At 45.0% G+C, this 27,723-nt stretch overlaps 4 protein-coding genes across 5 annotated transcripts; 1 reads left to right on the forward strand and 3 right to left on the reverse strand.

Moving 5' to 3' along the window:
• Positions 1 to 1,161: 1,161 nt before the first annotated feature.
• On the reverse strand, positions 1,162 to 3,754 carry LOC109893588 (mitochondrial import inner membrane translocase subunit Tim29-like). Its single transcript, XM_020486858.2, has 3 exons — positions 3,669 to 3,754; positions 3,245 to 3,398; positions 1,162 to 2,738 (listed from the first exon to the last, which is right to left on the reverse strand). The coding sequence occupies exons 2-3, from the start codon at positions 3,351 to 3,353 to the stop codon at positions 1,975 to 1,977; spliced, it is 873 nt and encodes a 290-aa protein (XP_020342447.1). The 5' UTR covers positions 3,354 to 3,398; positions 3,669 to 3,754; the 3' UTR covers positions 1,162 to 1,974.
• On the forward strand, positions 3,632 to 9,115 carry LOC109893585 (protein YIPF1-like). The gene is made up of 9 exons (XM_031828056.1): positions 3,632 to 4,046; positions 4,380 to 4,445; positions 4,599 to 4,747; positions 4,879 to 4,959; positions 5,111 to 5,198; positions 5,399 to 5,515; positions 5,694 to 5,860; positions 6,104 to 6,286; positions 6,609 to 9,115. The coding sequence occupies exons 2-9, from the start codon at positions 4,415 to 4,417 to the stop codon at positions 6,696 to 6,698; spliced, it is 906 nt and encodes a 301-aa protein (XP_031683916.1). The 5' UTR covers positions 3,632 to 4,046; positions 4,380 to 4,414; the 3' UTR covers positions 6,699 to 9,115.
• On the reverse strand, positions 7,950 to 22,963 carry LOC109893576 (histone-arginine methyltransferase CARM1). Of its 2 annotated transcripts, none has more exons than XM_020486847.2 (16): positions 22,760 to 22,963; positions 20,262 to 20,387; positions 19,799 to 19,905; positions 19,538 to 19,642; positions 19,261 to 19,371; positions 18,815 to 18,992; positions 18,517 to 18,607; positions 18,205 to 18,286; positions 17,284 to 17,369; positions 16,546 to 16,635; positions 16,073 to 16,210; positions 11,911 to 12,000; positions 11,687 to 11,799; positions 11,184 to 11,261; positions 10,992 to 11,060; positions 7,950 to 10,740 (listed from the first exon to the last, which is right to left on the reverse strand). In XM_020486847.2, exons 1-16 carry the CDS (start codon positions 22,899 to 22,901, stop codon positions 10,580 to 10,582), a joined length of 1,767 nt encoding a protein of 588 aa, XP_020342436.2. In that variant the 5' UTR covers positions 22,902 to 22,963; the 3' UTR covers positions 7,950 to 10,579. The 2 variants fall into 2 exon arrangements, with proteins under 2 accessions (XP_020342436.2, XP_031683915.1); XM_031828055.1 differs by having other exon boundaries at positions 9,166 to 10,740; positions 20,262 to 20,384; positions 22,760 to 22,922.
• A 642-nt stretch (positions 22,964 to 23,605) lies between these two features.
• Positions 23,606 to 27,396, reverse strand: LOC109892283 (guanine nucleotide-binding protein G(I)/G(S)/G(O) subunit gamma-5-like). Its single transcript, XM_020484737.2, has 3 exons — positions 27,223 to 27,396; positions 25,779 to 25,905; positions 23,606 to 25,432 (listed from the first exon to the last, which is right to left on the reverse strand). Exons 1-2 carry the CDS (start codon positions 27,313 to 27,315, stop codon positions 25,780 to 25,782), a joined length of 219 nt encoding a protein of 72 aa, XP_020340326.2. The 5' UTR covers positions 27,316 to 27,396; the 3' UTR covers positions 23,606 to 25,432; position 25,779.
• Positions 27,397 to 27,723: the final 327 nt, after the last annotated feature.

Below are 27,723 nucleotides of genomic sequence, written 5' to 3' on the forward strand. Positions count from 1 at the left end.
GCTGGATCATATCCAGACATGACTGGGAGTCCCGTAGGGCGGCGTACAATTGGCACAGCGTCATCTGGGTTTGGCAGGGGTAGGCCGTCATTGTAAATAAGGATGTGTTCTTAACGGACTTCCCTAGTTAAATAAATACAAAAAAAAGGTCCGTTTCAGGTTAGTCTTTGGTTCCATCCTGGGGTTGGGTTACAAAGAATCGGGACCTCAGGGGTCGAGATCCAAAAGGGGGCCAACTTCAGGGCAGGCCCTCAGTCACCTTTTGAAACTCGTACTCTGATAACTGCTGCCTTTGTTAGTGTGTATGTTTCTCTGAGTATTTGCAAGTAGCCATCATCCAGATACAATGTTGCTGAGCTGCTCAGAGATATCATGCACATCTGGCATGCGCTGAGTGAGATGTAGGCTGCATATATGTCTAGACATGTTTGAGTACGTTTGAGTCTAGTTCTGTTTGCGCATGTTTGAGTCTAGTTGTTTGTGTGAGAGACTATTAGTCCACCTTGACTCGTGTTGCAGACCTCAATAGCTCCCATGTCCGTGTATGAATGGCCCCTGATCAGGATGAATGATCCTATCCTAAAGATCAGATGGCGATCAGTAACTGGAGCCAAAGCAGGATCAGTGTCAAGACAACAGCAGGATCAATAACAGACATGAACAGAGAGAGAAGAGAGATGGAGTGAAAGAGAGATAGAAGGGTATGAGAGAGATTAATCTGGAGAGGATTTTCCCACAAAATGAGTTAAGCTCCACAATGATAAGGGAGGTTGGTCAAAGGCAATACGATTAACGGAATAATTACTCTCAAACGTTAGGAAGAAAGGATGCCCATTCTATCTGCCTGAAGGGCAGCACAGCAATACACAGCTTCTATAATCCCAGGAAGAGGAGGCGGCAAAAATACTGATTGACTTACCTCAGGGAGACAACACTCACTTCTTATGGAAGAAGTCACACACTGAGAATTAATGCTACTGTGATATTAGTCCTGAGGAGGAAAGTATTGAAAAACAGTCTGGACTGGAGGAATCAAAAATTGCTACATGTTCCACTTGAATGTAAAATCTTGGTATATTCTTCCCTGGATAGTGCCTCTGCTTTGTCTAAGATCAAATCATGGGGAGGTATTCAGAGTAAATGATCATCACAAAACTCAAATTCTTACAAAAGTACTTTAATTTGACAATAATTCATAAATCCAGACCATTTAGAGGAGGTTTATTGTATTGTTAAAGACGTGCTCCGGAACTTTGGAGACTTCTAAGTATTTTTTAAACCTCCCGCTTTGGGCTGGATGTGTCAATGTGTAGTTCATACAGGCATAATCTATGAGCAGAATTACTGTTTCATCTCAATTAACCACGAAATCCCTAGTTTGAAAGCAACTGTTTTCCTGGAAGCTGTGCTTTGCCATTTTCCTACATTTTCCCCCACATGGGCCAGCCCCCTAACAATTATAGTTCTAACTAATGAGCTTCAGCCCCTCACTATTCTAGTGACCGCTAACAAGATGCACACAGCAGAACGAGAGCAATGACATGGTGCACATGTGACGTAGTACACCATTTCCGGGGACCACTTTTAGCTCGTGAGCGCTACTTTCAGAACTACTGGCGAAAACGAATTCAAAAGGGCCAGAGAATATCAAGTTTTGTAGTGGCTGTTTAGAGAATCTCTTTAACATGTTGCTGACCATGGCATCAATTATCATCTCAGTATGGAGCACTATATACCAAATAAGTATCATTAGTAAACTGTTAACAGTAATTTATTTAACATCATGTCATGTGTAGCTATAGTCCAGAGTGTTAATAGGCTTGGGCGCTATATAACACGTTAAACAGTGCAGAAGGTACTCTTATACACACATACCATCTTGTCAACATCCAATAAATATGTCCTTTCAGAGATTCTTGTTCAGCCATCTCATTATGTGTGAGTCCATTAGGCCTTTGCTTGAGCTTGTGTCTGCTACTCCTGTGTCTCCGTCTCTGTCAGCTCCTGTGGTTCTGGGTCAGGTAGCTCCTGTGGTTGAGCTACAGTGCCTGTCTTTATTTTTATTGTTTCTACAAGATCTAAACTATCCATCTTTATCTGTTCTACAATGCCCCCCTCCTCCCCTACGGCTGCCGATGCCTTTTCCTTCTCCTCATTCTCCTCCGTCTTCAGAGGCATCCATGACTCTTTGTGCAGCCTCTCGTTATTCTCCACCCCCTGGACACCAGGGGGCACTGTGGCGGCCATAGCAGGAGGCAGCTGCTTGAACTCTTCGTCGTTCACATCATAGTCCTTCATCTTATGGTCCAGGATCCACCAGCGACCCGCAAAACCAACGTCCAGTACCCGTGTGTGGAGCTCCCTCCAGGGGATAGAGAGGTTGGAGCACTGGGCCTCGTAAAGACTGGCGTCTGGGTTGTAATCGGCAAAGTAGGTGAGTGAAACCACTCCCAGGCTGAGGTGACGTAACCTTCCCTCGTTTCGAAGCTTCGCCAGCTTCTGCACGTGCCCATCCGATGTTCCACTGCGTATCCACGGCGTCAGGAGCCCGAGCTGATTGGCTGTATCCAGGACGGTGGTCTCGAAGGAGGCGTCGTCGGGGTTTGTGTAGATGCAGGTGCCAGCTCCACCCAGAAGGCTCAGGTAGATGGAAGCTTTGATTGGCCTCTCCCACGCGCCCACCACAATCTCACGACACGCCTCCTTGTAGTCTCTGGACATGCCGCTAAACCACACACCTGATTGAGAGGGGAGAGAATTGTGAAAAAAAGACAGACAGCATTCACACGAGATAAGATAGATGGTTTACTAAAAACAAAGGCAAAACAGACTGACACCATATCCCTAGACATGGTAGTGAGGCATGCACACAATTATAATGTTTTGTGTGCCAACACTGTATTGTATTGCATTGCATCTCCAAACTGACATGGATTGTCTCAGAGAGGTCACAGAAATAACCTGTCACGTACCTTCCTCCACCCTGTGATTGCAAGCAGGGGCAACTGTAAAGGATCAACAGCTAACAATGCCTTTACATAGACGAGTATGAAGTACATTTTCAAATCTAACTTGTGTAAAAACCACAACGTGATACAGTTTGTTTGAAGGTAATGTCACATAATCTGATAACCTCATGAATGACTTTGGCAAGACCGTTAAGCAAGAAAGATCATGAGTTCGTTCAGGTTCGTAAAGGCGTGGTGGGCTAACACAGCAACCAAGAGATAGATCGATTTCTTACCCAATTTGCTATTTTTCAACCTCTCCCATCGGGTGCCATTGGCGGGTGCTGCTCCTGCTTCTGCTACAGAGGTGGAGCACCATCTCCTGAGCACCCACGAGGCAGCCATGTCCGTCAGACAGAAGCCGATCGTTCCCGGAAGTTCACATTCGGACTGGCTCGGACCGGAAAAACACAGCGGGTCGGAAAATACATTAATTCCCAAAATGGAATTTATTGAGACAAAATGGCATGTCAGTGAAAATGTGTATTATTATTATTTTTTCCGTAAAAAAAACAAATATCCAATATCCAGTTCTGCTTAAAAAGAATGTCATTAAATCCCTGTAATATCATTATAAAGTAATAAATATAATGTAAGTACAAATGTTTTTTATTTATTTTTACATTCGGATAACACCCATATTACAAAGAAAACACTCACATTTGGCGCACCGCATTATCTTCCGTCGGTACCTGGTCACGTGAACATGATGATCCGTCTTGAGCCAACACAGGATCCGTTGTGTACATAAGGTGACGTGGAACAGGCGAGTGATAATGAGAATTTAGTGCACCGTAGTTGAAATTAACACCATTAGCTAGCTAGTTTATTCAGACATCCAACGCAGTACACATAAAAAAAAATAAAAAAAAACTATGTGCTGCTGTTGTTAGGTGAGTTGATATTGAGATATAAAGCGAGACAACAGTGCTAGCTCGACAGCTGTCAGGCTAGCGAGGGGGTCGTGTCAGCACTGCTAACATAGCTGACTGGCTCGCATTGCGGATACAACACAACAGAACCTCCTGCGACAAACAGGTAAATCTCGGATCACGATGACCAACGTATGACTATAAATCTGAAGCCAGCTAGCTAGAGTTACAGTAAACTATAGGTATAAACATGACACACGACTGCTTGCCTGCCAAACAGATCAACACAATCTGTCATTTGTCAGATAAAAAAATTGCACCTGCATATTCGATGTCGCATGCCTACACATGTTACGTATGCTTTAGAAGGCAGCCAACAAAGAGAACATCTTGTCCATATGTAGCAAAAGCTAGCAGGCTACCCTATCTGGGAGAAGAACAGACTGTTGCCATACGTCAGACTCAACAGTTAAGAGTACATTTTCTCATCTCCTTTCAGGTCTTGCATGAGGTGGTCATCTTTCCAAAGTTACCATGGCGAGTCCAGATGATCTGAAGTTCCAAGGTGAGGCTCATGGAGTGGCTCCCATCCTCCTCTCTCTATCCCATTTCACCTCTTCTCTTCCCCTCTCTCCTTGTCTCTACATCTCTCACTGCCACTGTCCTGCACCTCCTCTCTCATTCCCTCACTCTAACCTCCTGTCTTCCTCTCCTCTAGAGTTTGAGGAGGCCACTGACCTATTGTTAGCAGACCCTGGGGCCTCCACCCTCAGTATGTCTGGCTCCAGCAGTACGGCCCCGGCTGGTGCCACTGGGGACATCAAACTGGACATGTCTGATGATGAGGGACAGGAGGAGAGTTCAGAGGTCAGGACGATGAATGAGCCCAATCACATCGCTACATTAATAATCTGAAATTTTGCCTTTGTAATGACATTTGCACAAACAGCCCAAAACCAAGCAATATGGGGATAACTGATTGACATTACTGTTTACAGCTCCTAAGAGGGGAGAAACAAACTAGCGGTTTCTGGACCTTTGAGTACTACCAGTCGTTCTTCAATGTGGATACAATGCAGGTACAATAGGCTTGAAATAAGTTTAATCTGCACTCATGTGACTAGCCTATATGTTGCTGTTTCACATCTTCCATATAGAAACCGTAAATGTAGTGGTGTTAGTCGCTGTACAATGTCCATTGGTTGATTGACTTCCTGTCATGGGATGCAGGTGCTGGACAGGGTCAAGGGGTCGGTGATGCCTTTACCAGGACGGAACTTCATCAAACACACCCTCCAGTCGAGTCCAGATTTGTATGGTAATGGGACACAAATCACCACTATAGCTTAGATACAATTGTTCCTAGATAGTTAGATCTGAATGAGAATGGACCTTAGAATGATAACTTTTATTGCCGTAAAACTGGAAGACAGTTTGCCAAACTCTGCATATTTTAGGTTGTAATGTGAACCACCTCTACCCAGACTAACCTTACCTCCTGGTTCCCTGTATGTCCAGGCCCCTTCTGGATCTGCGTGACGCTGGTGTTCTCTCTGGCCATCAGTGGAAACCTGTCCACCTTCCTGAACTCTCTGGGGAGCCCCCATTACCACTACAGACCCCAGTTCCACAGAGGTATGGTACCTGGGGGTTACAGCTTGGCTCCTTATCAATGGTTTCATGTCAGATTTGCTATGTAAACAAAGGGGATTGTTGACTGTTTTCTCTTTACGTTTCAGCACAGAGGCCTTTTTCAAGACCATGTATTATTACATGCAATAGCAGTGTTGATTGCTTTTTCTCACTCCCTCAGTGACAATAGCTGCAGTAGTGATCTTCCTGTATGCCTGGCTGGTGCCCCTGGGTATATGGGGTTTCCTGACCTGGAGGCAGAGGGAGGAGAGGCAGCAGAGTGGTTACTCCTTCCTGGAGACAGTGTGTCTCTACGGCTACTCCCTCTTCATCTACATCCCCACCTCAGTGAGTCAGCAGACACACACTAGTAAATGTCTGGGTTGTATTCAGCTAGCAATATATTCATCCCCTATCTAAATGTTTTGCAATGGAAAATTAAGTTCAGATGGTACCTACTTTAGAGTTTCATAGTTTTCTTTTGTTTTTGTGCCTAGTGAATATGACCCTTTCCTTTATAGTATATTTCTCTGATTGGGACCCAATCCGAACATTTTATTCTCAAGTAACAAACCAATCACCTCCCCTCAGGTGTTGTGGATCTTACCATTCGAATGGCTCCAATGGCTCCTCATCCTGGTCGCCATGGTGATCTCTGGGTCGGTCCTGGTGCTCACCTTCTGGCCTGTCGTCCGCGATGACACCAAGGTGACTGCTTATGCCACCGTGGCAACAATCGTCGTTCTCCATGCACTGCTATCAATTGGCTGCAAGGTAAGAGCCCACTATAAGAGTGCTATGGGTAATAGTTACCTAGTCCCATCCTCCTAGTCCCTGTTCAAATACTTTGATGAATGGCAGTGATCATGGTCTGACATGAATATAGAAAGTAGTCCTCATTTCACTTATCCAATTTTTTTTTGAACCAGGCCCTAATCATAATCTAAATGGGAATGTCTCAGCTGTATGAGCCTCAGGGGAAATGTTTCATGTCTCATCTCCAACACCCTACTTCAGTCTATGGCTAGCTATAAACCTCATAGTTCTTCGTTAAGTTTCTAACCCTTTATACCTGTCCCTCTATGCTATCTTTCAGATGTATTTCTTTCAGACAGCGACTCTCACACAAGTTACTACACTCGCACCCAACCACACAGCAGCAATATTGCCCAGCAAGACCCACTGACCAAGAGGAACCAGAGGGAGGGAGATGTGTCAATGTTTGAGACCACTGGGGAATCTGAAAGGACTAGATAAAAGGTTTAGGCTTTTGTTACCTACTCTGTGAGCATTGGAAGAGTAGCTAGCTGGCTAACCACCAAACGGATGATAGCGATTTCGCCATTGACTAACTACATTGTTGTCGTGTGAGGACTGAGTCGAGAGGGAACGTTGGATGAAATCAGTTTGACACCTGTGTGGACATTGTTTTTAGCTCAGTGGGTCACACATTATCCAGTCCTTTCAGATCAGAGAAGGGGACATAGCTCCTGCATACTCCGATGCTCTAACCAATAATAAGGACACAGAGGACTGACAAGTGGTCAGAAAGGTACCCATAACGTTGTAGAGGTTCTGGATGTGTGAGCCCTACTCTAGTACATTATGGACTTAACTGGATCAGCAGCCCATTAAAAGTACTGTGTAAATGACTACATATGTTATTACAAAGAGAAGGGACAAGGATCGAGGTCTGAGTATAAACAAATTATGGGTTATGAGGATTGCATTGGGGGGGAAATGTCTTGCTTATGCTGCAGAAATTATTCTGCCAGCCTCCCGGGTGGCGCTGTACTGCAGCGCCAGCTGTGCCATCAGACTGTGGGTTCGCGCCCAGGCTCTGTCGTAACCGGCCGCGCCCGGGAGGTCCGTGGGGCGACGCACAATTGGCCTAGCGTCGTCCGGGTTAGGGAGGGCTTGGCCGGTAGGCATGTCCTTGTCTCATCGCGCACCAGCGACTCCTGTGGCGGGCCGGGCGCAGTGCGCGCCAACCAAGGTTGCCAGGGGCACGGTGTTTCTTCCAACACATTGGTGTGGCTGGCTTCCGGGTTGGATGCGCGCTGTGATAAGAAGCAGTGAGGCTTGGTTGGGTTGTGTATCGGAGGACGCATGACTTTCAACCTTCGTCTCTCCCGAGCCCGTACGGGAGTTGTAGCGATGAGACAAGATAGTAGCTACTAAAACAATTGGACACCACGGAGGGAGAAAAAGGGGTAAAGAAAAAAAGATTCTGCTGTAAATTCTGCACTTGTATATTGTAATAAATCAATATTTATCATGGAGAAGTTGGGTGCAACAGTCAGACTTCGTCTTATCTGCACTAAAAAACGAAGCATATGAGGTGCACCTCAGCTCAGTTCTGTCATGTCAGTGCAGATGGAGACCAAGGAAAGGAGTTCTTTAGACTTGAAATCCTCAGCTTGCAGTCTGATCTTGAGATGAGGGAAATGCTGTATGAATGTTTAACTAATGTACTAATACAGGGGTGGCCAACCTTATCCATAAAGGTGCATGCTTTTGTTCCAGCCAAGCAAAAACACCTGATTTTTACCATCAGACATGTTACAGCTTGGCTGGAACCAAGGCCTACTACACCCACGCCAGCCCTCTGCGGGCGAATACCTCCGAGATGGAAAAGGGTTGTTCTAGAACTCAAACCACTCCTATGACCTGGAATGTGTAGTACTGTGCTGACTAATGTATCCACAACTTTTTCTTATTGTAGATACTTGTAAATTAAAGGGTTTGTCAGTGTATTTAATTATTCTTTCCTCTTTGTTCAGACTTCTGGGTTTGTGTGAATAAACTGTCATTCCAGTCAACAGTCTTCATGGTGTTGACTACAGCCTGAGGGCAGGGGTCTCTAACGCCGGTCCCTGAGTGCTGTCTTGTGCTGGGCTGGAACAAAAGCCTGCCATCTGATTCAATTAAGATTAGTTGGTAAGGGCTGGAGATGGTGGATATTTCACAGCCTTCCATCTTATCTATTTCATGAGGAAGTTGCATTGGTTTCAGCCCTCAAGTTGTCAGTGCTCTGCTTATTGTACGTTGAAAACATGGATTCTTGTTTGTCCTGAAGCCTCAGAGGGGCTTGGCCCTGAGATTTATGGGACAGCTGAGCACTTCAGATGTGTGTGCTTGGACGACATACATTTACAGCTATATTCCTTGGACACGTCAACATCTGCTGACCATGTAGGCTCATAGTGTAAGGCACAAGATTTGACTTACCCTCAAGGTGACATTATAAAATCAGATTTCATTAGTCGTCCCTAACTGCTGGTTTTGGTTAGGAAAATATGATCCTAGATCTGTGGCAATTTCTTACCTCGAGCAATACAAACAGGAGGTGGCACAATAGTCTTCCTGATGCACTTTCCATCAATAGAGGTCCCAGAGAAAAGTAGGGTTTGAATGCTAAGCTAGCAACTATCACAACATTGGTGTTAAAATTCTAACTAATATCTCAAGTTAATTATAAGACCCGATCCAAAGATTTTTTGGGGGACTTCTCCACCAACATTTAATTTACTCCTTTTATACTTGTTTTTTGTTTGTTGCTTTTCTGTGAAACAAATAAAGACAACTGAAAAGTTAACCCTACAAACTAGCAAGACATTTTCTCTTCATAAATGTTGCTAAATCAAAATTTAAACTCAGTCCACAAATTGTGACTGGAAGCAATGCATACATGTCCATTAAGTCTTTGTCTGAAGGTTGGGCAATCGACTTGCCCAGGAAAGGCGGGAGGAGAGGTTTAGATATGTTAGAGTCTGGATATCATAGGTAGTGAGGAGGGAAAGAGATGACTCCCTACTCCCTCTATTCCGAACTCCCCACCTCAAAATGAAGGAAAGGAAACCGGGGAAGAATGTAAACTAGGATACAGCTGCTCCAACGGCCGACATCAGTGTCCTTGGTCCATACTGTCTTTCTGTGGGTTCATCCTGCTTCCACCAATACCATCGGCTCACTGCAATCCTGATTGGCTATGAAGGGGAGTGGGGGGCCGGGTCTGCTGCAGTGTCCTCGAAGCTCATTGGCTTTGGACAACACACCTCAATCGGAGGTGAGGTTCTAGCAGAGTTCCAGAGTTGATGTTCTTCAAGATCACGTCCTACACACTGACATCTAGGCTACGTCTCAAATGACACCCTAGTCCCTATACAGTGCACTTCATGTGGCTCTAGTCAAAAGTAGAGCACTGTAAATGGAATAGGGTGTCTTGAGATAGCCTAGGTCTACTGGGCTAAAGACTACCACTATGGATGACCAGACAAACACCTTGGGGGGAGCTAGCTATCGCTCTGGAATGGGGCCGTTTAAGGAGAGGCTCTACAGGCAGGTGGAGAAGTGCCTCGATATGAAAACAAAATGGCATCAGTGAGGGGTGTTCATAGTGTTCTACTGTACAGGAAAGCCCTCTGTCCTTTCAGTGCAGATCTGTAGTGGGGGAGACATCCAATCCAGCAATAAGGGGAGGGGGCAGAGCGACTGGCTGTAGTGGATGGTGTGTGTTTGGTGGAGGAGGGGGAAGGGTGGGGCATCACACTGGCACTAGGTGAGGCAAAATGTCCAAAAGGGAGGGAACCCGGATAAAGGAGATGATACCTGCTGTACAGTCGTACAATGAGTTATTCTTTGCAGCAAAAGTCTCTGTGTTGTAGGTGTACATGTGTCTGTAAAGCATAAAAAGGTCCAGTCAAACAAAGTTCAGTTCAGCTCAGCTCTCCATTCAGAAAAACTGCCAATTCTTTGTGCTGATCAGTCTGTCAGTTGAACGTAGAGGTGCTGCCACCCTCTGGCTGGACTGGTGATATCATAGCTGCTGCACGATGATGAGAGGGGGGAGATGGGGAACAGCTCTCAAAGCGGAGAGAGCGGCGGGGAGGGACGGATATGAGAATAACTCCAGTGATAGAGAGATGGACAGTAAAGGAGAAAGGAAGGTGCTGAAGGGACAACATGACATCACTGGTTTTGGTATTCTGGTTCTGGCTGTGGTCGGTCGGGGGGAGGGGCTAGTAGAGGTCATGCAGGGGTTCGGAGGTGAAGGGTGACGAGGTCTTAACTCCCATAATGCATGGTGTTGCTAGGGATGGCCATGGGAGAGGCCATGGAGATGGCGGGTCCCCCCATGGTGAACTGGTTGGTGACGGGATAATGCTGCTGCTGCTGGTTAGAGCTGCTGCTGCTGCTGCTAGGACCTGATTGGCCAGTAGAAGCTCCTGGAGAGATGGGGGGGGGGGGAGAGAGAGGGGTAAAGTGTTATCACCTTCCCTTGATTGGTTGTGGGCCAACTATGTCACAGGCGTTTAGGAAACTTGACTTGATGTAGTTTAGTGCAGGCCCCCCCCCCCCCCAGGTGCACATTTTGGTTTTTGCCCAAGCACTACACAGCCTATTCAAATAATCTAAACTTGAGTTCGTTATTTAAATCATTTTAGGAAACCCTTGTATAGTGTATAAAGAGACGTACCCTGGACGATTCCGGTGCTCATGATGGAGCCCATCCTGGAGTGGGTGTGATTCACTATCCCTGTGTTCACTGAGGGCGGGAACAGAGGAAATAGTGAGACTGTGTATTAACGCACACACAAACGTGCAAACACACACAGTCAGTCACACGGTCTGTGCTTGTCTGTCAGCCCATCAGTCCGTAGTATCCTACCGAGGGGGATGAGGTTGTTGTGGGACACCGTCGAGCCGCTGCCCATGACTGTACTGAGGTCATAGGCTGTAGGCATCCCTGAGAGAGAGAGAGAGATGAAAGGGTGAGACGGGGAAGAGAGTGAGATGAGGAGGAGAGAGAACGAGAGAGATGGGGAGAGAAATGGGAGAAAAGCACAGGAGAAACATAAGCATCCTTTCTCTCTCACACACCGTTTTCCCCGCAGAGAGAGCATGCATCCCCCATCTATCAGCTGCTCTGTCAGCCTGATCTATTCTGTGATATCCCTACAGTTTAGTAAGACATTTAGTCATGATGTTGTATGGATACTTTTGCCTGATGATGCTATCATGGGTCAGATTGTGTGTATCGTCTGTGCGTTTACCTGACACAGCAGTGTTCTGCCTCATGCAGTGTGTGTGTGGGTTCTGCCCCATGCAGTGTGTGTGGGTATGTCCTCTGTGTGTGTCCTCTACCAGTGTCCTCTATGTGTGTGTATTTACCTGACACAGCCATGCCCTGGCTCATGCTGTAGGCCCCCCCAGTGTTCCACATGGTCTCAGAGGGGGAGGTGTAGTGCGACCCAGGAGGGGGGGTGGGGGTGCTGCCTGTGTACCTACAAAAACACACACATACACAACAACATACACGCCATGAGAGGGAGCTCCCCTTCCCCCTCGTTATCCTGAATGGCACAGGCCGAGGGCAGCGGAACAGACCAACTCACCTGAAAAAGGGGTTCTTCAAGTCCAGGAGGTTGCTGGACTTGGAGCCCGTCTGGTCCACTTGGGCAACAATACTGATGTCGTAGCTTTGTCTGTGAGGAGGGAAGAGAGCCAGGGATTGGTATGGGAGGAGAGCCGGGGGTTGGTATGGGAGGAGGTGAGAATGGAGGTGGATAGATTAACACAGACCAACACAGACAGACAGAGAAGCACAGATTCAGCAAGCACACATCTGTAATACACATATATACCGTGCTTTCGGAAGGTATTCAGACCCCTTGACGTTTTCCACATTTTATTACATCATTTTAAACATTTATTATTATTTTATGTTTTAAATCCCTCAATGTAAACACAATACCTCACAATGACAAAGCAAAAACAAGTTTGTGGTTTCCTGATTTATATTATTTAAAAAACTGAAATATGACATTTTTATAAGTATTCAAATCCTTTACTAAGTACTTTGTTGAAGCAGCTTTGGCAGCAATTATAGCCTAGTCTTCTTGGGTAGGACGCTACAAGCTTGGTACACCTGTATTTGGGGTGTTTCTCCCATTCTTCTCTGCAGATCCTCTCAAGCTCTGTCAGGTTGGATGGGGAGCATTGCTGCACAGCAGACCACCATAGTCCCTGTGCCCAAGAACACCAAGGTAACCTGCCTAAATGACTAGCGACCCGTAGCACTCACGTCTGTAGCCATGAAATGCTTTGAAAGGCTGGTCATGTCTCACATCGATGCCATTTGCATACCGCACCAAAAGATCCACAGATGATGCAATCTCTATTGCACTCCACACTGCCCATTCCCACCTGGACAAAAGGAACACCTATGTGAGAATGTTATTCATTGACTACAGCTCAGCGTTCAACACATAGTGCCCTCAAAGCTCATCACTAAGCTAAGGACCCTGGGAGTAAACGCCTCTCTCTGCAACTGGATCCCGGACTTCCTTACGGGCCGCCCCCAGGTGGTAAGGGCAGGAAACAACACATCCGCCACGCTGATCCTCAACATGGGGGCCCCTCAGGGGTGCGTGCTCAGTCCCCCCCTGTACTCCCTGTTCACTCATGACTGCACGGCCAGGCACGACTCCAACACCATCATTAAGTTTGCCGATGACAACAGCGGTAGGCCGGATCACCGACAACGTTGAGACAAGCCTATAAGGAGGTCAGAGACCTGACCGTGCGGTGCAAGGAGAACAACCTTTCCCTCGATGTGATCAAGAGAAAGGAGATGATTGTGGACTACAGGAAAAGGAGGACTGAGCACGCCCCCATTCTCATCGACGGGGCTATAGTGGAGCAGGTTGAGAGCTTCAAGTTCCTTGGCATCCACATCACCAACAAACTAACATGGTCCAAGCCCACCAAGGAAGTCGTAAAGAGGGCATGACAAAACCTATTCCCCCTCAGGAGGCTGAAAAGATTTGTCATGGGTCCTCAGATCCTCAAAAGGTTCTACAAGCTGCCAGCTTCACCATCGAGAGCATCCTGACGGGTTGCATCACTGCCTGGTATGGCAACTGCTTGGCCTCCGACCACAAGGCACTACAGAGGGTAGTACGTACGGCCCAGTACATCACTGGTGCCAAGCTTCCTGCCATCCAGGATCTCCTGGAGGCTTGATTATAAAAAACGTTTGCCATGTTTGTCGATAATATGGATATAATTTGGAATTTTTGCCTGCGTTGTCGTGACTGCTATTTCCGGTGGATTCCTCTGCATAACGCATCAAACTAACGGAGGTATTTGGATATAAATAATATCTTTATGGAACAAAAGGAACATTTGCTGTCTAACTGGGAGTCTCGTGAGTGAAAACATCCGAAGCTCATCAAAGGTAAACAATTAATTTGATTGCTTTTCTGATTTGTGACCAAGCTTCCTGATGCTAAGTGTACATAATGCTATGCTAGGCTATCGATAAACTTACAAACATTGCTTTCGCTGTAAAGTATAATTTCAAAATCTGATACGACAGGGTGATTAACAAAAGGCTAAGCTGTGTTTAAAAATATTGCACTTGTGATTTCATGAATATGAATATTTTCTAGTAATATTTTTTGACTGTTGCGCTATGCTATTCAGCGTTGCTGATGACAAATATGCTGGATCCGGGATGGGTTAATAACTCTACCTACATGTACATATTACCTCAATTACCTTGCCACAGGTGCCCCCACACATTGACTCTGTACCGGTACCCTCTGTATATAGCCATTGTTATTTCCTGCTGTTCTTTTATTATTAGTTATTCTTATGGCATACTTTTTTTATTGGTATTTTCTTAAAACTGCATTGTTGGTTAAGGGCTTGTAAGTATGCATTTCACAGTGGTGGTTCTACACCTGCTGAATTCGGCGCATGTGACAAATACAATTTGATATGATTTTCTGGTCTCTCCAGACATGTTTGATCGGGTTAAAGTCCGGACTCTGGCTGGCCACTCAAGGACATTCAGAGACTTGTCCCGAAGCCACGTCTGCATTGTCTTGGCGGTGTGCTTAGAGTTGTTGAAGGTGAACCTTCACCTGAGTGCTCTAGAGCTGGTTTTCATCAAGGATCTCTCTGAACTTTGCCTCGATCCTGACTAGTCTCACAGTCCCTGCCTCTGAAAAACATCCCCACAGCATGATGCTGCCATCACCATGCTAGGGACGTAGGGATGGTGCCAGGTTTCCACCAGATGTGACACTTGGCATTCAGGCCAAAGAGTTCAATCTTGGTTTCATCAGACCAGAGAATTGTGTTTCTCATGGTCTGAGAGTCCTTTAGGTGCCTTTTGGCAAACTCCAAGCAGGCTGTCATGTGCCTTTTAATGAGGAGTGGCTTCCATCTGGCCACAACCATTAAGGCCTGATTGGTGGAGTGCTGCAGAGATGGTTGTCCTTCTGGAAGGTTCTCCCATCTCTACAGATGAACTCTGACAGAGTGACCATCGGGTTCTTGGTCACCTCCCTGACCAAGGCCCTTCTCCCCCGATTGCTCAGCTTGGCCGGGAGGGCAGCTCCAGTAAGAGTCTTGGTGGTTCCAAACTTCTTCCAATTTAAGAATGATGGAGGCCACTGTGTTCTTTGGGGATCTTCAATGGTGCAGAAATGTTTTGGCACCCTTCAACCAGATCTGTGCCTCGACACTATCCTGTCTCGGAGTTTCCCAACAATTCCTTCGACTTCATGGCTTGGTTTTTGCTATGACATGCACTGTCAACTGTGGGACCGTATATAGACAGGTGTGTGCCTTTCCAAATCAAGTCCAATCAATCTAAATTTACCACAGGTGGACTCCAATCAAGTTGTATTAACAGCTCAAGGATGATCAATGGAAACAGGATGCATCTGAGCTCAATTTCGAGTCTCATAGCAAAGGGCCTGAATACTTACGTAAATAAGGTAAGTTCATGTATTTTAAATAAATTTGCAAACATTTCTACAAACTTGTTTTCGCTTTGTCGTTATGGGCTGGTGTGTGTAAATTGCTGAGGATTTTATTTATTTAATACATTTTAGAGTAAGACTATAACCTCACAAAATGTAGAAAAAGTCAAGGGATCTGAATACTTTCCAAAGGCACTGGGTAGCTCCAAAAGTATTGAGGCAGTGAGACATTTTGTTGTTTTGATACATGAGGTTGCAGACGCACAAATATCATCCACGACCCCCCACCCCACCAAATGCTAACCTCCCCTGTTATTGTAGTGGTGAGAGGTTAGCATGAGGTTACACTAACTTCCTCACTCATTATTTACGATTCATTCAGGAATATATATAATCATGGTAGCATCCACAGTATTTAGAAACATTCTATCGTTATTCATAATAAAAGTGACTCAAAAATGACAATTCATTAGTTTCCATTCATTTCAATTGGGCACAAAATAATTGGAACCTATTTCTAAATGGTTCACCTGATATGGATGAAAATTAAATTAAAGCTGACAGTCTGCACTTCATCCCCATAGTCATTGTATGAGGCAATTTTATTTATAATTGTCACTGTCCAAATACTTTTGGAGCTCACTGTATATCACCTACACACATTCATTCAGAACTGTCATAATATAACACAAGCCTGGGCCTAGAGGTGAATGGCAACACACTAACACCAAAGCCTCCCCTCCCCAACAGACTCCCAGTAGATCCCTCTACAGTCTCTCACCTCTTGTTGGCGATGAGCAGTGCTGTGCCGGAAAGTGTGTCTCCTGCCTTGGTGAAGAGGGGTGACTGGAGCAGACAACGGACCTGGTACCAGTGGGTCAGGGGCTCTGTGGGGGCTGTAGAGAGCCACACTGTCACCCTGCAGAGAGGGGGGGGATTAGAGGTCAGGATACTTTAAGGTTCAATCAGCGTCATCCTACTACTGTACAAGCATGGTCAGATATTCAGTAGGAACAGCCCTTTACAACTTATTGTGAAATGTTTCTATAGTGAATGTATTGTACTATATTGTATTGCTTTTAAGTTGTAGCCGCTTTCTGTCTTTGTGTTTATTACAATGTCTGTGAGAAAAAACAAGTGATGAAAGAAAAAGGAAAGTGACGGTGTAGCTGTAGTCAGGATCCATGTAGGTCAGGAGTCCTGGATCAAGTGATTTTACTTCAGCCCTGGTTAAGGCAGCTCAGGCCAACTTACATTGACCCCATGAATGCTACGTCGAACCAGAAGGCCAGGCCGTGCACCAGCCCTGAGTGCATCATATGGAACTTAAAGGGAATCTCTATCCTGAACGAGAGAGCGAGAGAAGGGAAGGCGAGAGGGAAAGAGAGAAAAGAGTGAGATAAGCGTTAGTCTAGTTAAAGGGGCAATCAGCTGTTGCTACATCCATTTTTTGGACTTATAAATTAATGATGTCTTGAAGAATATAACTTATAAATGCCTCATGAGCTTAGTTCAACTGCCGTACCCCATCAGAACCCAAAATATAAGTTTGTTTTACTCCAATGTTTGTAAACAAAGTAAATGTAAACAATATATATATCATCAAAACGTGGTTAAAACTATAATGTTGATATCATGGATGGTCAGTCCTTGCATCCATAGCTCAGTCTATGAATGTGAGAGTGGTAACATTTCTCCAGGCCCATCCCTCAGCTTTTTACATAAAGGACGGGGAATTCGCTTTGTTATTGTTTCTACTGCTGATTGCTGCTTTAAGGTTATTTTTAGACACTAGAAGGAATTATGTAGTATTTTTGCTGATGTAGAAAATTCTAAATCGGAAGTAGCCCCATATTAGAGAAGTAGGACATCCCTACATTCAGTAACATGTATCTACGCATCTCAATTCTCAACTCAATCTATGAATAACAATTCAATAAATAATAATAAATATATGAGGGAATAACAGACACAGACAGACGGCACACAGACCTGTACAAATCCTCCTCTTTGGCCTCCAGGAAGTTGACTGTGTATTTGACAGACTTGGCCATCAAGATACGGATATCAAATGTGTCCTGAGAGGGGGAGGGAAAGAAAAAGGAGGAAGGAGAGAGACGGGGAAGAGGGAAGCAAGAGTATCCAGGTAAGTCCCAGTGAGGTAGAAATGTTTTACGGCAGCATTGGCTAGAGTGGGTACGGAGACGGTCTATGCCTTAATTTAATGATCTAGAACAGAGGCTGTACACAGAACCAGGCCTTCCGGCCGGGTATGGCTCGCCCAGCAGAGTAACAGAGGAGTAGGCACGGAGGAGGCCTACCCAGCTGACTACCGCTGGAAAATGATGTGTATGTGTCGCTGTGTGTGATAAAAAGGGTTGAGATTAATTCAATGAATACCCCTTATGAGCAGTGATAGTACTGTTGAAACCTCACTGTTGGTTCTGTGGTGTAAGACTGGGGGAGCTGGACTGGGCGAAAACATTGGGATCCTAAACTCAGACCGCATCCAACTTATTTATCCCAGCCGTCATAACACACACAGTGTGACGGTGGTATCTTCTACCACAAACACACACTCCCATACAGTCCATCTCCTATCCTGCATCAGCGTTTGCCCATAAACACACACACACCTCAGGTACCACCCTTAGACATAAACACACAGGCCAGTCCGTACTATGTAACCCAATTTTCCACAAACAGCTCGTCCCCACATACCCCCTGACTATTTCAGGCCTTAAATACCCCTCCCATATACATTTCCTAGTTAACCGACCCCATTCACCCCAATCCTCTTGGGGGGGGGGGGGGGGGGGGGGTGTATCGCTTTAACCGACATGGTGGGCGGGGCAGGCAATATCAGAAGATAGGTGTTCAAGAGTCTGACATACAACTGAGAATTCTACGTACCACAATGGGCTGGCGAAAGTACTCATCCACCGCTGCTCCTCGCAGGGCTGAGAGGTCCACACCATGGAAGGAAGGCTGGTACCTGAATGAGGGAGTGAGAGAGAATCATCATCATCAACAACTCAATCCCATCAACTACAGCAGCCCAATGAAAAGTGACTGATATCTCCATACATTCACTGCTTCTACTCCCAGAGCTTCTTCTCTTGCTATTTCCCCCTCCGTCCCTCCAACCCCATCCTTCCTCCTACTCCCTGTTTCTCTCCTCCCTCCCCTCCTACTCCGTGTTTCCCTCCTTCCCCTCCTACTCACCAGAAGTTGGCCTTGGTGAACTGCTCCATGTAGAGCTGTTCGTCTGTGAAGGGGGCCAGGTGCACATCACCGATGGTGGGGAACATTTTACCTGTGATACACACAAAGTCAGTTAATGATGGTACAATCACCAGTGGTTAGTCATGATGAATGTCTCAGTTTTAAAATGTAGACTTTAATATTATTTACTGCTTGGGCTTCAAAATAATCTTTAGACCTTTTGACATTTTCTCCCTTTCTCCTTCCCCCCTACTTTACCCCTTTCTATGCTCTCCCTCCAACCTTCCCTCTGTCTTACCACTAGGCTTGAGGAACTTCTTGGCGTGGAGGTAGCTCTCCAGCATCCTCTCGTTGAAGAGCATGTAGCCCATGGGCTCTGAGATGATGATGTCCACCTGCTCAGGTAGCGTAACCTCCTCTACTTTACCAGGGATCACCACCACACGGTCCCCCAGACGGTTAGTGTTCACCAGGACCTAGTGGAGGGGACACCAGAGGGTTAGTGTTCACCAGGACCTAGTGGAGGGTTAGTGTGTGTGTGTATTAGAGTGAAAGTGATACATCTGCCAGATTTATGGCTACATAGCATGTCAAGAAGAGGATAGGGTTAGAGCAGGGGTGGCAAACTTTTCAGCTCGAGGGCTTTGATTAGTTTGTCCAAAAACAATTACGGGACAGAAAAAGTGCAGTTAATTGAAAATATATAGGTCACTTAATTTCAGCATAGTTTAGTGTGTCTGTTACCTCTGCATGCTGGGCCATGGTGCTGGCCTCCACAGCGTAGACCTTCCTGGCCCCAGCCTGAGCAGCAAAGAACGACAGAATCCCTGAACCACAGCCCACATCCAACACCACCTAGAGAGAGAGGGGAATGGACTCTAATTCTTCCCTGATAAAGACATCAATGAAATCCAGCAGTGTCTACTGCCCAAACCAATTAAACAATAGTTTAGCTTCAAATACAGCAAAGGACTCAATTCAGAACAAGCTACATTTAAGTCCCAGGACAGTGCATCAGTACCTTGTCCTTGAAGTCAGTGTGGTTCTGGAGGATGGCCCTCTGATAGGTTCCTGTCCTGACGTAGTCCTGCATCATGTTCTGCTGCTGGGAGAGGTAGCCATAGAACTGGAGGAGCGAAGGAGAGAGAGAAAGAACAAGGGAGAGAGAGGAAAATAAAATGACAAAAGAGATTATTTTTCATGAGGTTTAATATTGTCACTGAGCTAATAAAGGTTGGAATAAATGATTTATTGCAATGCATGGCAGATTCTGCGTGTGCACCTGGAAGTACTGTACTGCGGATGATTCCTCTGTCCTGTCGCTGAAGACCGACTGCTCTCCACTGTGGCCGCGGCAGTTCTTCAGGAGGTTATAGAACGATGAGAACTCTGAGGAGATCGTCATAACAGGTTATAAACAGGACAAATCAGACATAAGTTATAAACGGTCTTAAGCCAGTCATAATGGGGAGAAATCAAACAAACAATAATAATAACCAATTATAACAGTTCACAAGGATGACAGAGGCAAGACAAGTCTGAGAAACAATAAGAATCTCTTTATGATCACAGGAACATGTGCACTAGGACAGGGAGTCAAAGACACAGACACACAGGAGACAGAGGGTCAATGACAGAGACAGATATAGCTTACTGGCAGGCAGTCAAAGACAGACAGAAAATACAGACAGACAATGACAGCATTCTCTGAGACAGAGTGGCGGTGGTTGCCGGGGGTTAGCTACCTGCAGGTGAGGTGAACTGTAGCAGGACGCTGTTGCAGCCCAGCGTGATGATGAACGACTGTTTCCCCACGCGACTGCACTCTGTGTCCCTGGAGACCGAACACTTGAACACACATGTCTCCTCTGCTGTGAGAGGAGTCATACAATAATTAGGGCCAAGCAACACTCCTACAACAGGTCATTCATGGAATAAGTGTGGCACAGGAGTACGTGGCTTACCGTAGGTCACACAACATGAAGAACAACAAGCTAACAGAACTGGCCTGATCACACACAGCGCTTTATTGACTCAATTAGCATTATAGCATCTCATGCATAGCAGCAAGCAAAGAGCTATTTTTAACCTCCTTTAGCCGAGGGAAAGTCAGTAATTTCTTCTATTGAAGCTATTTCACACACACTCCTGGATGATTAAGATGACAGTTTTAAAGACTGGATTTGTGAAAGCAATATATTGGCATGGTAGGTCTAGTGCTGTGCCCGCATGGCAGTGAGATAATCTGTGGTTTAATCCAGCAGTTGTGATGGGATTAAGACTAGCGCTGTTACTTAGATTAGCCAGATGCAGCATGTTTTATTAACAGACCAAACTAGCGACTGACACCGGATTAACCTGCGATAAATATGAGAGCGGGAGTGTGTGTGTTGCTTAACAAGTGTGTGTTCGATGCAAGGGCTGAGAGATAGAGTGCATGCTTTAAAATATGTAGGCTACAACCATCTCCCTCCACTAGACCTGGCCTGTCTACAAGGCCCACAGCTGAACATTGTGTGAAATGACAATGACAGATGGGGGACAAGGACTGTCACTATAAACATGTTACAGATATGGAACAACCAGATGATAGTCATGTCAATGTTCTAACAGGATAATGTCAGGTCATAATAGACACTTGTCAAAGTGAAGAGCAAAATTGTGCTATTTTTGCTGGGTCAAGGCATTGCCCCTCATGGACAATGTAAATACACCCATTCCAGCATGATAGACAGACATTGTGCTGTGTTAGATTGAGGTGATTTTGTGTCTATAATAAAGCAGAAATACAATGATTGTGTGGCAAGACATTGAGGTTATTTTTCCAAGTGGAATTACTTTACGACTCAGTCGTGCTGCTCTATGTAGCAATTCAATCCGGAGTTAATTCCTGCCTGGTGTGGAAACGTTTATCTTCCATCATCATGGGAATGTTGGAAGAGGAAACGGCTGTTGGGCCTATGGACCGGACCAGGCAATCACACATATCACCTTGAAAAACACCCTGCCACACACACATTTATACTTTCCCCACAGCCCAAGCTTGACTGTATCAAAACTAGGGACATCACGGCTTCTTGAAAGGGACATCCCATCTGTGCCTCACAGTGTAACAAAAGCTGCAAGCGCTCAGCGCGAGCACACAAGTGATCGACAGGGGAGTAGGGAGGTGGGGGACTAGCTGGCTATTGTTCAGGGAAGAACAAAGATGAATAACTAATACGAGCCTGGTTTAGCTTATCGAAACACAAGGACCCATATTTAGCCTGTTTAAAATATATATATTTCGTTTATCGATATTTATTCACTCAGCTAGGCATCTACAGTAGATTAGATTACCATAAAGTAGTACGCGCGAGCCACCGGGGTTAGCTTGCTTGTTTGCACCGCTACTAGTATGATCTGTGCGCAAAGACGACGTTCCAAAACAAAACACACTTTTAAGATACCCATCTCAAAGGGTCAAATGTTATCTTGCTTTATCATAACTATCTAACTAGCTAATAAAGAGGGCAATGCTCATATGACGCAGTTTGTTTTAACTGTTAGAACTCTGTGGCATTAAGGGCAAACCATTGCGTAGTATGGCTGATAGCTTAGCAAAAATGAAAGGGCACGTTAACATGTCAATTAGCTTTGGCTATCTGCGTCAATGTGTAGCGAGCTGGATAAAGTGCTCAGCTGCGGGATAGGATAGTGCATCATTGAAAGGCAATCTGGCGCTAAATTGTTAGCAAGTTGGTATTAGTAAACAGGGGTAGATAGGTATCTAATGTGCTTGGTCACACTTAGCTTGCTGTCCAGGAAACGTCTCGTGTGAGCTAAAACAGACTACTTCGCATTAAATAAATAATTTTAAAGAATATTCCTCAAGACAAATAGATAGGAAAGAAAAAACGTGGTCCACAAGCCACGAAATGAGCGCAGTAAGCTTGCTAAAGCTAACCACCTATAGTTAGCTAAGCTAACAACAGTGTGCGCTGTCGTGGTGCTGGAGAAGTAACGTTAGCTACCTAAGTTATGGTAGCTAGCTAGCTAATAGCGATAAGCGAAAACAGTCCCCATTACGTTGGATTCTATAGGTGGAACCCCCACCCGCACACACGTGCAAGACCAGGCACTCGCATCGGTTAGCTAGCTAGCTTTTTAGCATTTAGCTCTGGCTAGTTAGCCAGGATAACGTCAGTTAACAAGGAGCCCAGGCCGAACCGGGGTATGGAAGAGCTGTCTCAAGTCCACTCACCGTTGGAGAGGTTGATCAGCGCCGCGTCCTGTGTGGCTTTCACCTCCAGTCGTAGAGGCTGCTGCTCGGAGTGACGCTGTATTTCTCCGTTTGCGTCTCCGATAGAGAGGAGCCGCACGCCGGGAAACACCGACACCGCCATCTTCGATCTGTGGGAAGAGACAGCTCACTGTGGCGCTCACATCCAGCGTTGGACGTGCACTCACGACAGGAAACGGGATACACACAGCTCTACCGCCACTCTGTGGCCGAGAGGCAAACTGCTTAGTGCAAATACTGTAGACTGTACTGACTTCTGTTGTCACTTCTGTACACTTTCAGCAAAGACAGTATAGTTAGTTGGACAAAGAGAGAAATAGGGGATCTTGAATAATCATTTGAATTAAATAAAAATGTCAGACTGTCAGCCAGGCTGCGTTTCGTATCCTGGTCTGTTAAATCTGTGTGAATAATATTGGTTCTGCTGTGTAACATGTCATGCAGCAAGTACCAAAACCTACAACTTTGGGCAGTGGCTAAATACAGTTGATCTGGCAGACTATTGGCAAATATGCACTGGTATTGCTTGAGCAGCATTCTATGTGACAGGGATGAGCAAGTCTGGTCCACGGGGGCCTGAGTGCATGTCTGTTGTCTTGTTCTCTCCAAATCAGCATCTGATTTATAAACCAGGTATGGCATCAGTGGATTAATTAAGTGCCAGGCGAAAGAGAAAAGCAGCAGACACTCAGGTCCCTGCAGGACAGGAGTTGCCTACCCCTGATACTGTTGTGTGTTCTGGCCAGTCAGCTTAAGGGGCCCCACTCTTAACAAACTCCTTGATAAAACATGAGACTCAAGGAGATGTTGAAGGTGAAATTATACATTTTATTAAATTATTCAGTCAATACATGTCACGGTACCATTCTAAGACAAATACACACAAAATAAACGTTAAGGCACAACAGGATGACAGTGTTTTCCACATGTATGAATCCATCCACCAGAGCATTTCAGTGACTAATATTTGTAAAAAGAGGTGCTCTGCTTTCCCCATGCATTATGGACACTGTAGTCCTCAAAGGTTCTCTGTTCACTTTATTATAACGTCAGAGGAATTCAGAGCTCAGTCTCTGTCACCATAGTGAAAAGTGCTTCCGTTCCTCCATCTCCTTTCCTGCATGGCCACTGATTTGAAAGGACTTGGTAGGCAAGACTAATAGTACTGTGAAAATCTATGTAGGCCTAGTCCTTTCACCTATCAGTGGTCAAGTCTGAGGACATTATTGAAGACATGTTTCTGGGTATTGGAACATGTTGATGGGCTGTTCTCCAGTTTTTAGCAACACCTCATGTTGTAATAAGAACACAGTATGGTTCCTAAACATTACTCATTCTCTTGTGTTGTTTTTCAACTTCTTCAGGTCCTCTTTAAGTGTTTCTGATTAATCAAGTGGGAAAGTAAATGCAGATTTAGGCCTCAACAGGTCTCGTGTTAAAACCGGGGCATTTAAATTACCAGAGGTTTGGCACATACTAAGGCACATTAGTTTGAAGCAGTACGCAAAGAGTAAAAGGTAAAAGGGGTGGGGAACCCGAAAAATGACTTTAAACCATTTAGAATGTGTCCTTACTTGAACTTAGATGCACCAATGGAGTAGCAGTCTCTTTCCACTGAGTGTCCTGAGATCAGGCTTATTTATAATGATGATACACAGCAATTATACTTATCTATAGTGTCAGTACAGTAATCCTAATATTCTTGTTATGATCCTTCATATCATTATTCTGATGTTGACTGAGCAACACCAATAAAACCAGCATTGAAACAGATCTGTTGCATGACCTGAGTTTGAGATCTCTATATGCCAACACCCATAAGAAACCTTTAACATCCTCTCTGAGTCACTCTTTTCAAGACATAGTAACACCATTTACTTTTGAATTCAATTTTGCACCACAGTGGTTTAACTGTCAACTGAGGATCTTAACAGTGTAGTCGAGTGTTTAACACATGAGAATGCGCGCAAAATATCTGTCAAAAGACTAAATTCTCTTGAGAGGCTCATGGAGTCACCACACTTTTAGCAGAGAATCATAAATTACACTTATCGAAATGCTTCACAATTTCATCTGACAAAAATCACAGTGACAGTGTTAAGGCGAGTTTGTGTGCAACCAACTGAGCACCATTTTGAAAAACAAGCTCTGAGATCAAACTCGGGTGTAATATCCTGTAGTGTGTTGAACATAGCTTCACAACATTGATATGGTAGGCTATACTCATGTAATGGCACTGGGTCAACCACTTTAAAAGACTCACCAACAACAATGTGTAAAACCTAATACGGTTAAATTTCACTTTGAGTAAAATAAAAGTAACAAAAGGTAGAGACTACAGGGAGAGTTGGGGTTGAGACTGCCATATTTATACTTTGAGGAGTGCTTTCATTCTAATGATCTCAACACACAAAGGAATGCAAATGTTATCCTTATTGAGCTGTAGAACAGAACAGAACACATGTCAAAACTCACTCAGCATAGGGTTAATGCTTGTGATTGTGTTCTGGCCTTGAGGTCTTCAGTGACTGGACGTGGTGGGGAAGGGTGTAGGAGATGCCAGGGGCTTGGAATTGAAAGGCATCCTTGGGGAATGTTCAGACGTGTTTTACAAGCCTCCATCATCACCATCGCCTGCAGTGAGAAAGCATAGAGTCCGATCAGATCACTGGCACAGGAGTTAGATGAGATATGGCTGCTATTGGTTATGTTCTCTTTGTAACAATCAAAGCCAGAAGCGTCAAAGGTTAGCAAACAGAGAGCGAAAAGGAGAGTGAGGAACAGGTAGAGGGAAGGTAGAGAAAGAAAGCAGGGCAGAAAGAGACAGAGAGAGAGAGAGAGAGAGAGAGCGAGAGAGAGAGAGAGAGTGTGTGTCCATGCACGTGTGTGTGTGTGAGAGAAAGAGACAGAAGAGAGAGAAGAGAGAGATAGAGAGGGAGTTAGTTGAAGCCTACTCTACCACATCAGACTGTCATCTCACCTCAGAAGAGGGCGCAGGACTTGGGGGGTCTGAAGGGATTGTCGCTGGAGGGCACCCCCATGAGGAGAGGGTCTTTATGGGCGTTCTGCAGGCAGAAGGTCTTCAGGTCCGCTGCTGCCTGGGACACCTGAGAGTGGAAACAGAGACACTGTCAGTTCCATTATACTTGAATTCTGTGTCATAAAGGCTACATAAGACTGCAGTAAAGATGACATATCAATGTCATAGGCATTCATGAGAACGAGTCATCATTGACAGTGACAGTGTTTTCTATAAAGAAGTTCCAAGTAAATTGAGCTCAATCCTGCTCTACTTAGCTTCTACTTGTTTTAACTCAGCTTTTCAAGAGAGACCTGGTCCACACATCAATAAATAGAGGGGCCAACACTTTCACTCTGCCACAAAACTCCTACTGATGCTCAGTTTAATGAACCTAAAGTAATATGCTCCAAGCTCACACTGTGAGAGAAACTGAGCAATGATCAGCTATTTTCCTAAAGTCCCTACCTAGGACTTGACTCAGCAATAGCATAATGATCTGGTACTTTACTAGAGGGTTGTTTCATGGGTGAAGTCTATAACAGTTGTCATAACATTGTAATAACATTGTCCCCATTAACACAAGATGGCACTTTAGGACCAAGTCACAAATGGGTTATGCATTAAGTTTATTATTTATCTAGTTAGTTGATAATATGGTATAAACGTATGTCATAAGCTATAGATAAAAGCCTATATTTTCCCTGCATTCTCATATGCCTTTCAAAGCACAGTATGCTTGAGTGCTACAGGGTGGTTTAAGGTCTGCGGACTAATCTGTCTTTCTCCTCTAAAAGGAGTAATTTGGCCAACAATCGCACTACTGTCACAGCCACAATCAACAAAGGCCACCACTGTGCTGCAATATTCGCTGAAACTAGCCTACGAACTGTTTGCTTTCTCCGGACAACACACCCTACAGCAGGAAATCTTCATATTTCACATGATTAACTTAGAGCACAATTAACAGCAAATCGTTAACTTCTAAATATATAATAAATATATCCATTCAAAACGGCGTTAAACTAACTGAAGAGCTGAGGAGTAGCCTAGACTTACCATAACACCTATGCATACAGCAATACTAGAACCGCATTATAATCTTACGTTTTTCTTTCGGTAACATGACAGGTGATAGGCGGCGCTCGATTGAGCACGTCAATTTACGGGCTACTCCGTTAGTCTACGGGACAGCGCTGCAGTTAGTTACAATTCTGCAAACAGATGGCATAGTTCCAGTGGAACAGCATTTTGTAACAAATAACCGATGCTTCCTATAAAATAGTCAAACTTGACATAATATATAGCTTTTCAATAGTTACCAAAGGGCCATGTTGACAAGTCAACCAGTCACACCCAATGCAGAACAGTTTTTGATCAGTCTTTCTGAATGTAATTTCTTTACCTTGATCCTGCGAACACTCGCCTCTAGGCGAAGTTGTTTTACCACCTTCTGAGCGATAACCAAGTTGCTGCTGTTTGCGCTGTTATTCGACATGTCTGCGAGGTCTGTCCAACGGCCAAGTGAAAGTGTCCGGCTATCACTTGAAAGAACGAGATTTTCTGATGAGGCCGCTGCGACTCAAGTGCTCCCCCTCTCTCTGAAAAAACGCACCGCTTTTTTTTGCGCAATGTTCTCCCCACTGCTTTCAGAATGGCCCCTAATTAAAGATGGTTATCAGTAGAGGCACGTATGTGTACATGTAAAACAACAACAACAACAACATAATAATAATAATAGACCAGTCAGTTAAACAAATGAATGGGCTATTTTCTTAAAATTAAATGTTCCTTTGGGTTTTATATTGTGTCGCCAATAATACACTGGTTTCTAGGCCTACAGTAGGCGTTGGTGAAGTAAATCAAAGGAAACGTATTTTATTAGAATGGTCTTGGCGCTCTTTTG

This window comes from Oncorhynchus kisutch, linkage group LG6 (genome assembly GCF_002021735.2).
Source record: "Oncorhynchus kisutch isolate 150728-3 linkage group LG6, Okis_V2, whole genome shotgun sequence".
In the NCBI taxonomy this organism is placed as follows: Eukaryota; Metazoa; Chordata; class Actinopteri; order Salmoniformes; family Salmonidae; genus Oncorhynchus; species Oncorhynchus kisutch.

Coding starts and splice junctions, on each gene's coding strand:
- LOC109893588 (XM_020486858.2), bottom strand. CDS start 3,353: ATGGCTGCCTCGTGGGTGCTCAGGAGATGGTGCTCCACCTCTGTAGCA. Junction 2,739..3,244: donor GTTGAAAAATAGCAAATTGG/GTAAGAAATCGA, acceptor CCTCTCAATCAG/GTGTGTGGTTTAGCGGCATG.
- LOC109893576 (XM_020486847.2), bottom strand. CDS start 22,901: ATGGCGGTGTCGGTGTTTCCCGGCGTGCGGCTCCTCTCTATCGGAGAC. Junction 19,906..20,261: donor ACAGTTCACCTCACCTGCAG/GTAGCTAACCCC, acceptor CGATCTCCTCAG/AGTTCTCATCGTTCTATAAC. Junction 18,993..19,260: donor CCATGGCCCAGCATGCAGAG/GTAACAGACACA, acceptor CCCCTCCACTAG/GTCCTGGTGAACACTAACCG.
- LOC109893585 (XM_031828056.1), top strand. CDS start 4,415: ATGGCGAGTCCAGATGATCTGAAGTTCCAAG. Junction 5,516..5,693: donor CAGACCCCAGTTCCACAGAG/GTATGGTACCTG, acceptor TCACTCCCTCAG/TGACAATAGCTGCAGTAGTG. Junction 6,287..6,608: donor TGCTATCAATTGGCTGCAAG/GTAAGAGCCCAC, acceptor GCTATCTTTCAG/ATGTATTTCTTTCAGACAGC.
- LOC109892283 (XM_020484737.2), bottom strand. CDS start 27,315: ATGTCGAATAACAGCGCAAACAGCAGCAACTTGGTTATCGCTCAGAAG. Junction 25,906..27,222: donor CGAGTGTTCGCAGGATCAAG/GTAAAGAAATTA, acceptor TTCCACTCTCAG/GTGTCCCAGGCAGCAGCGGA.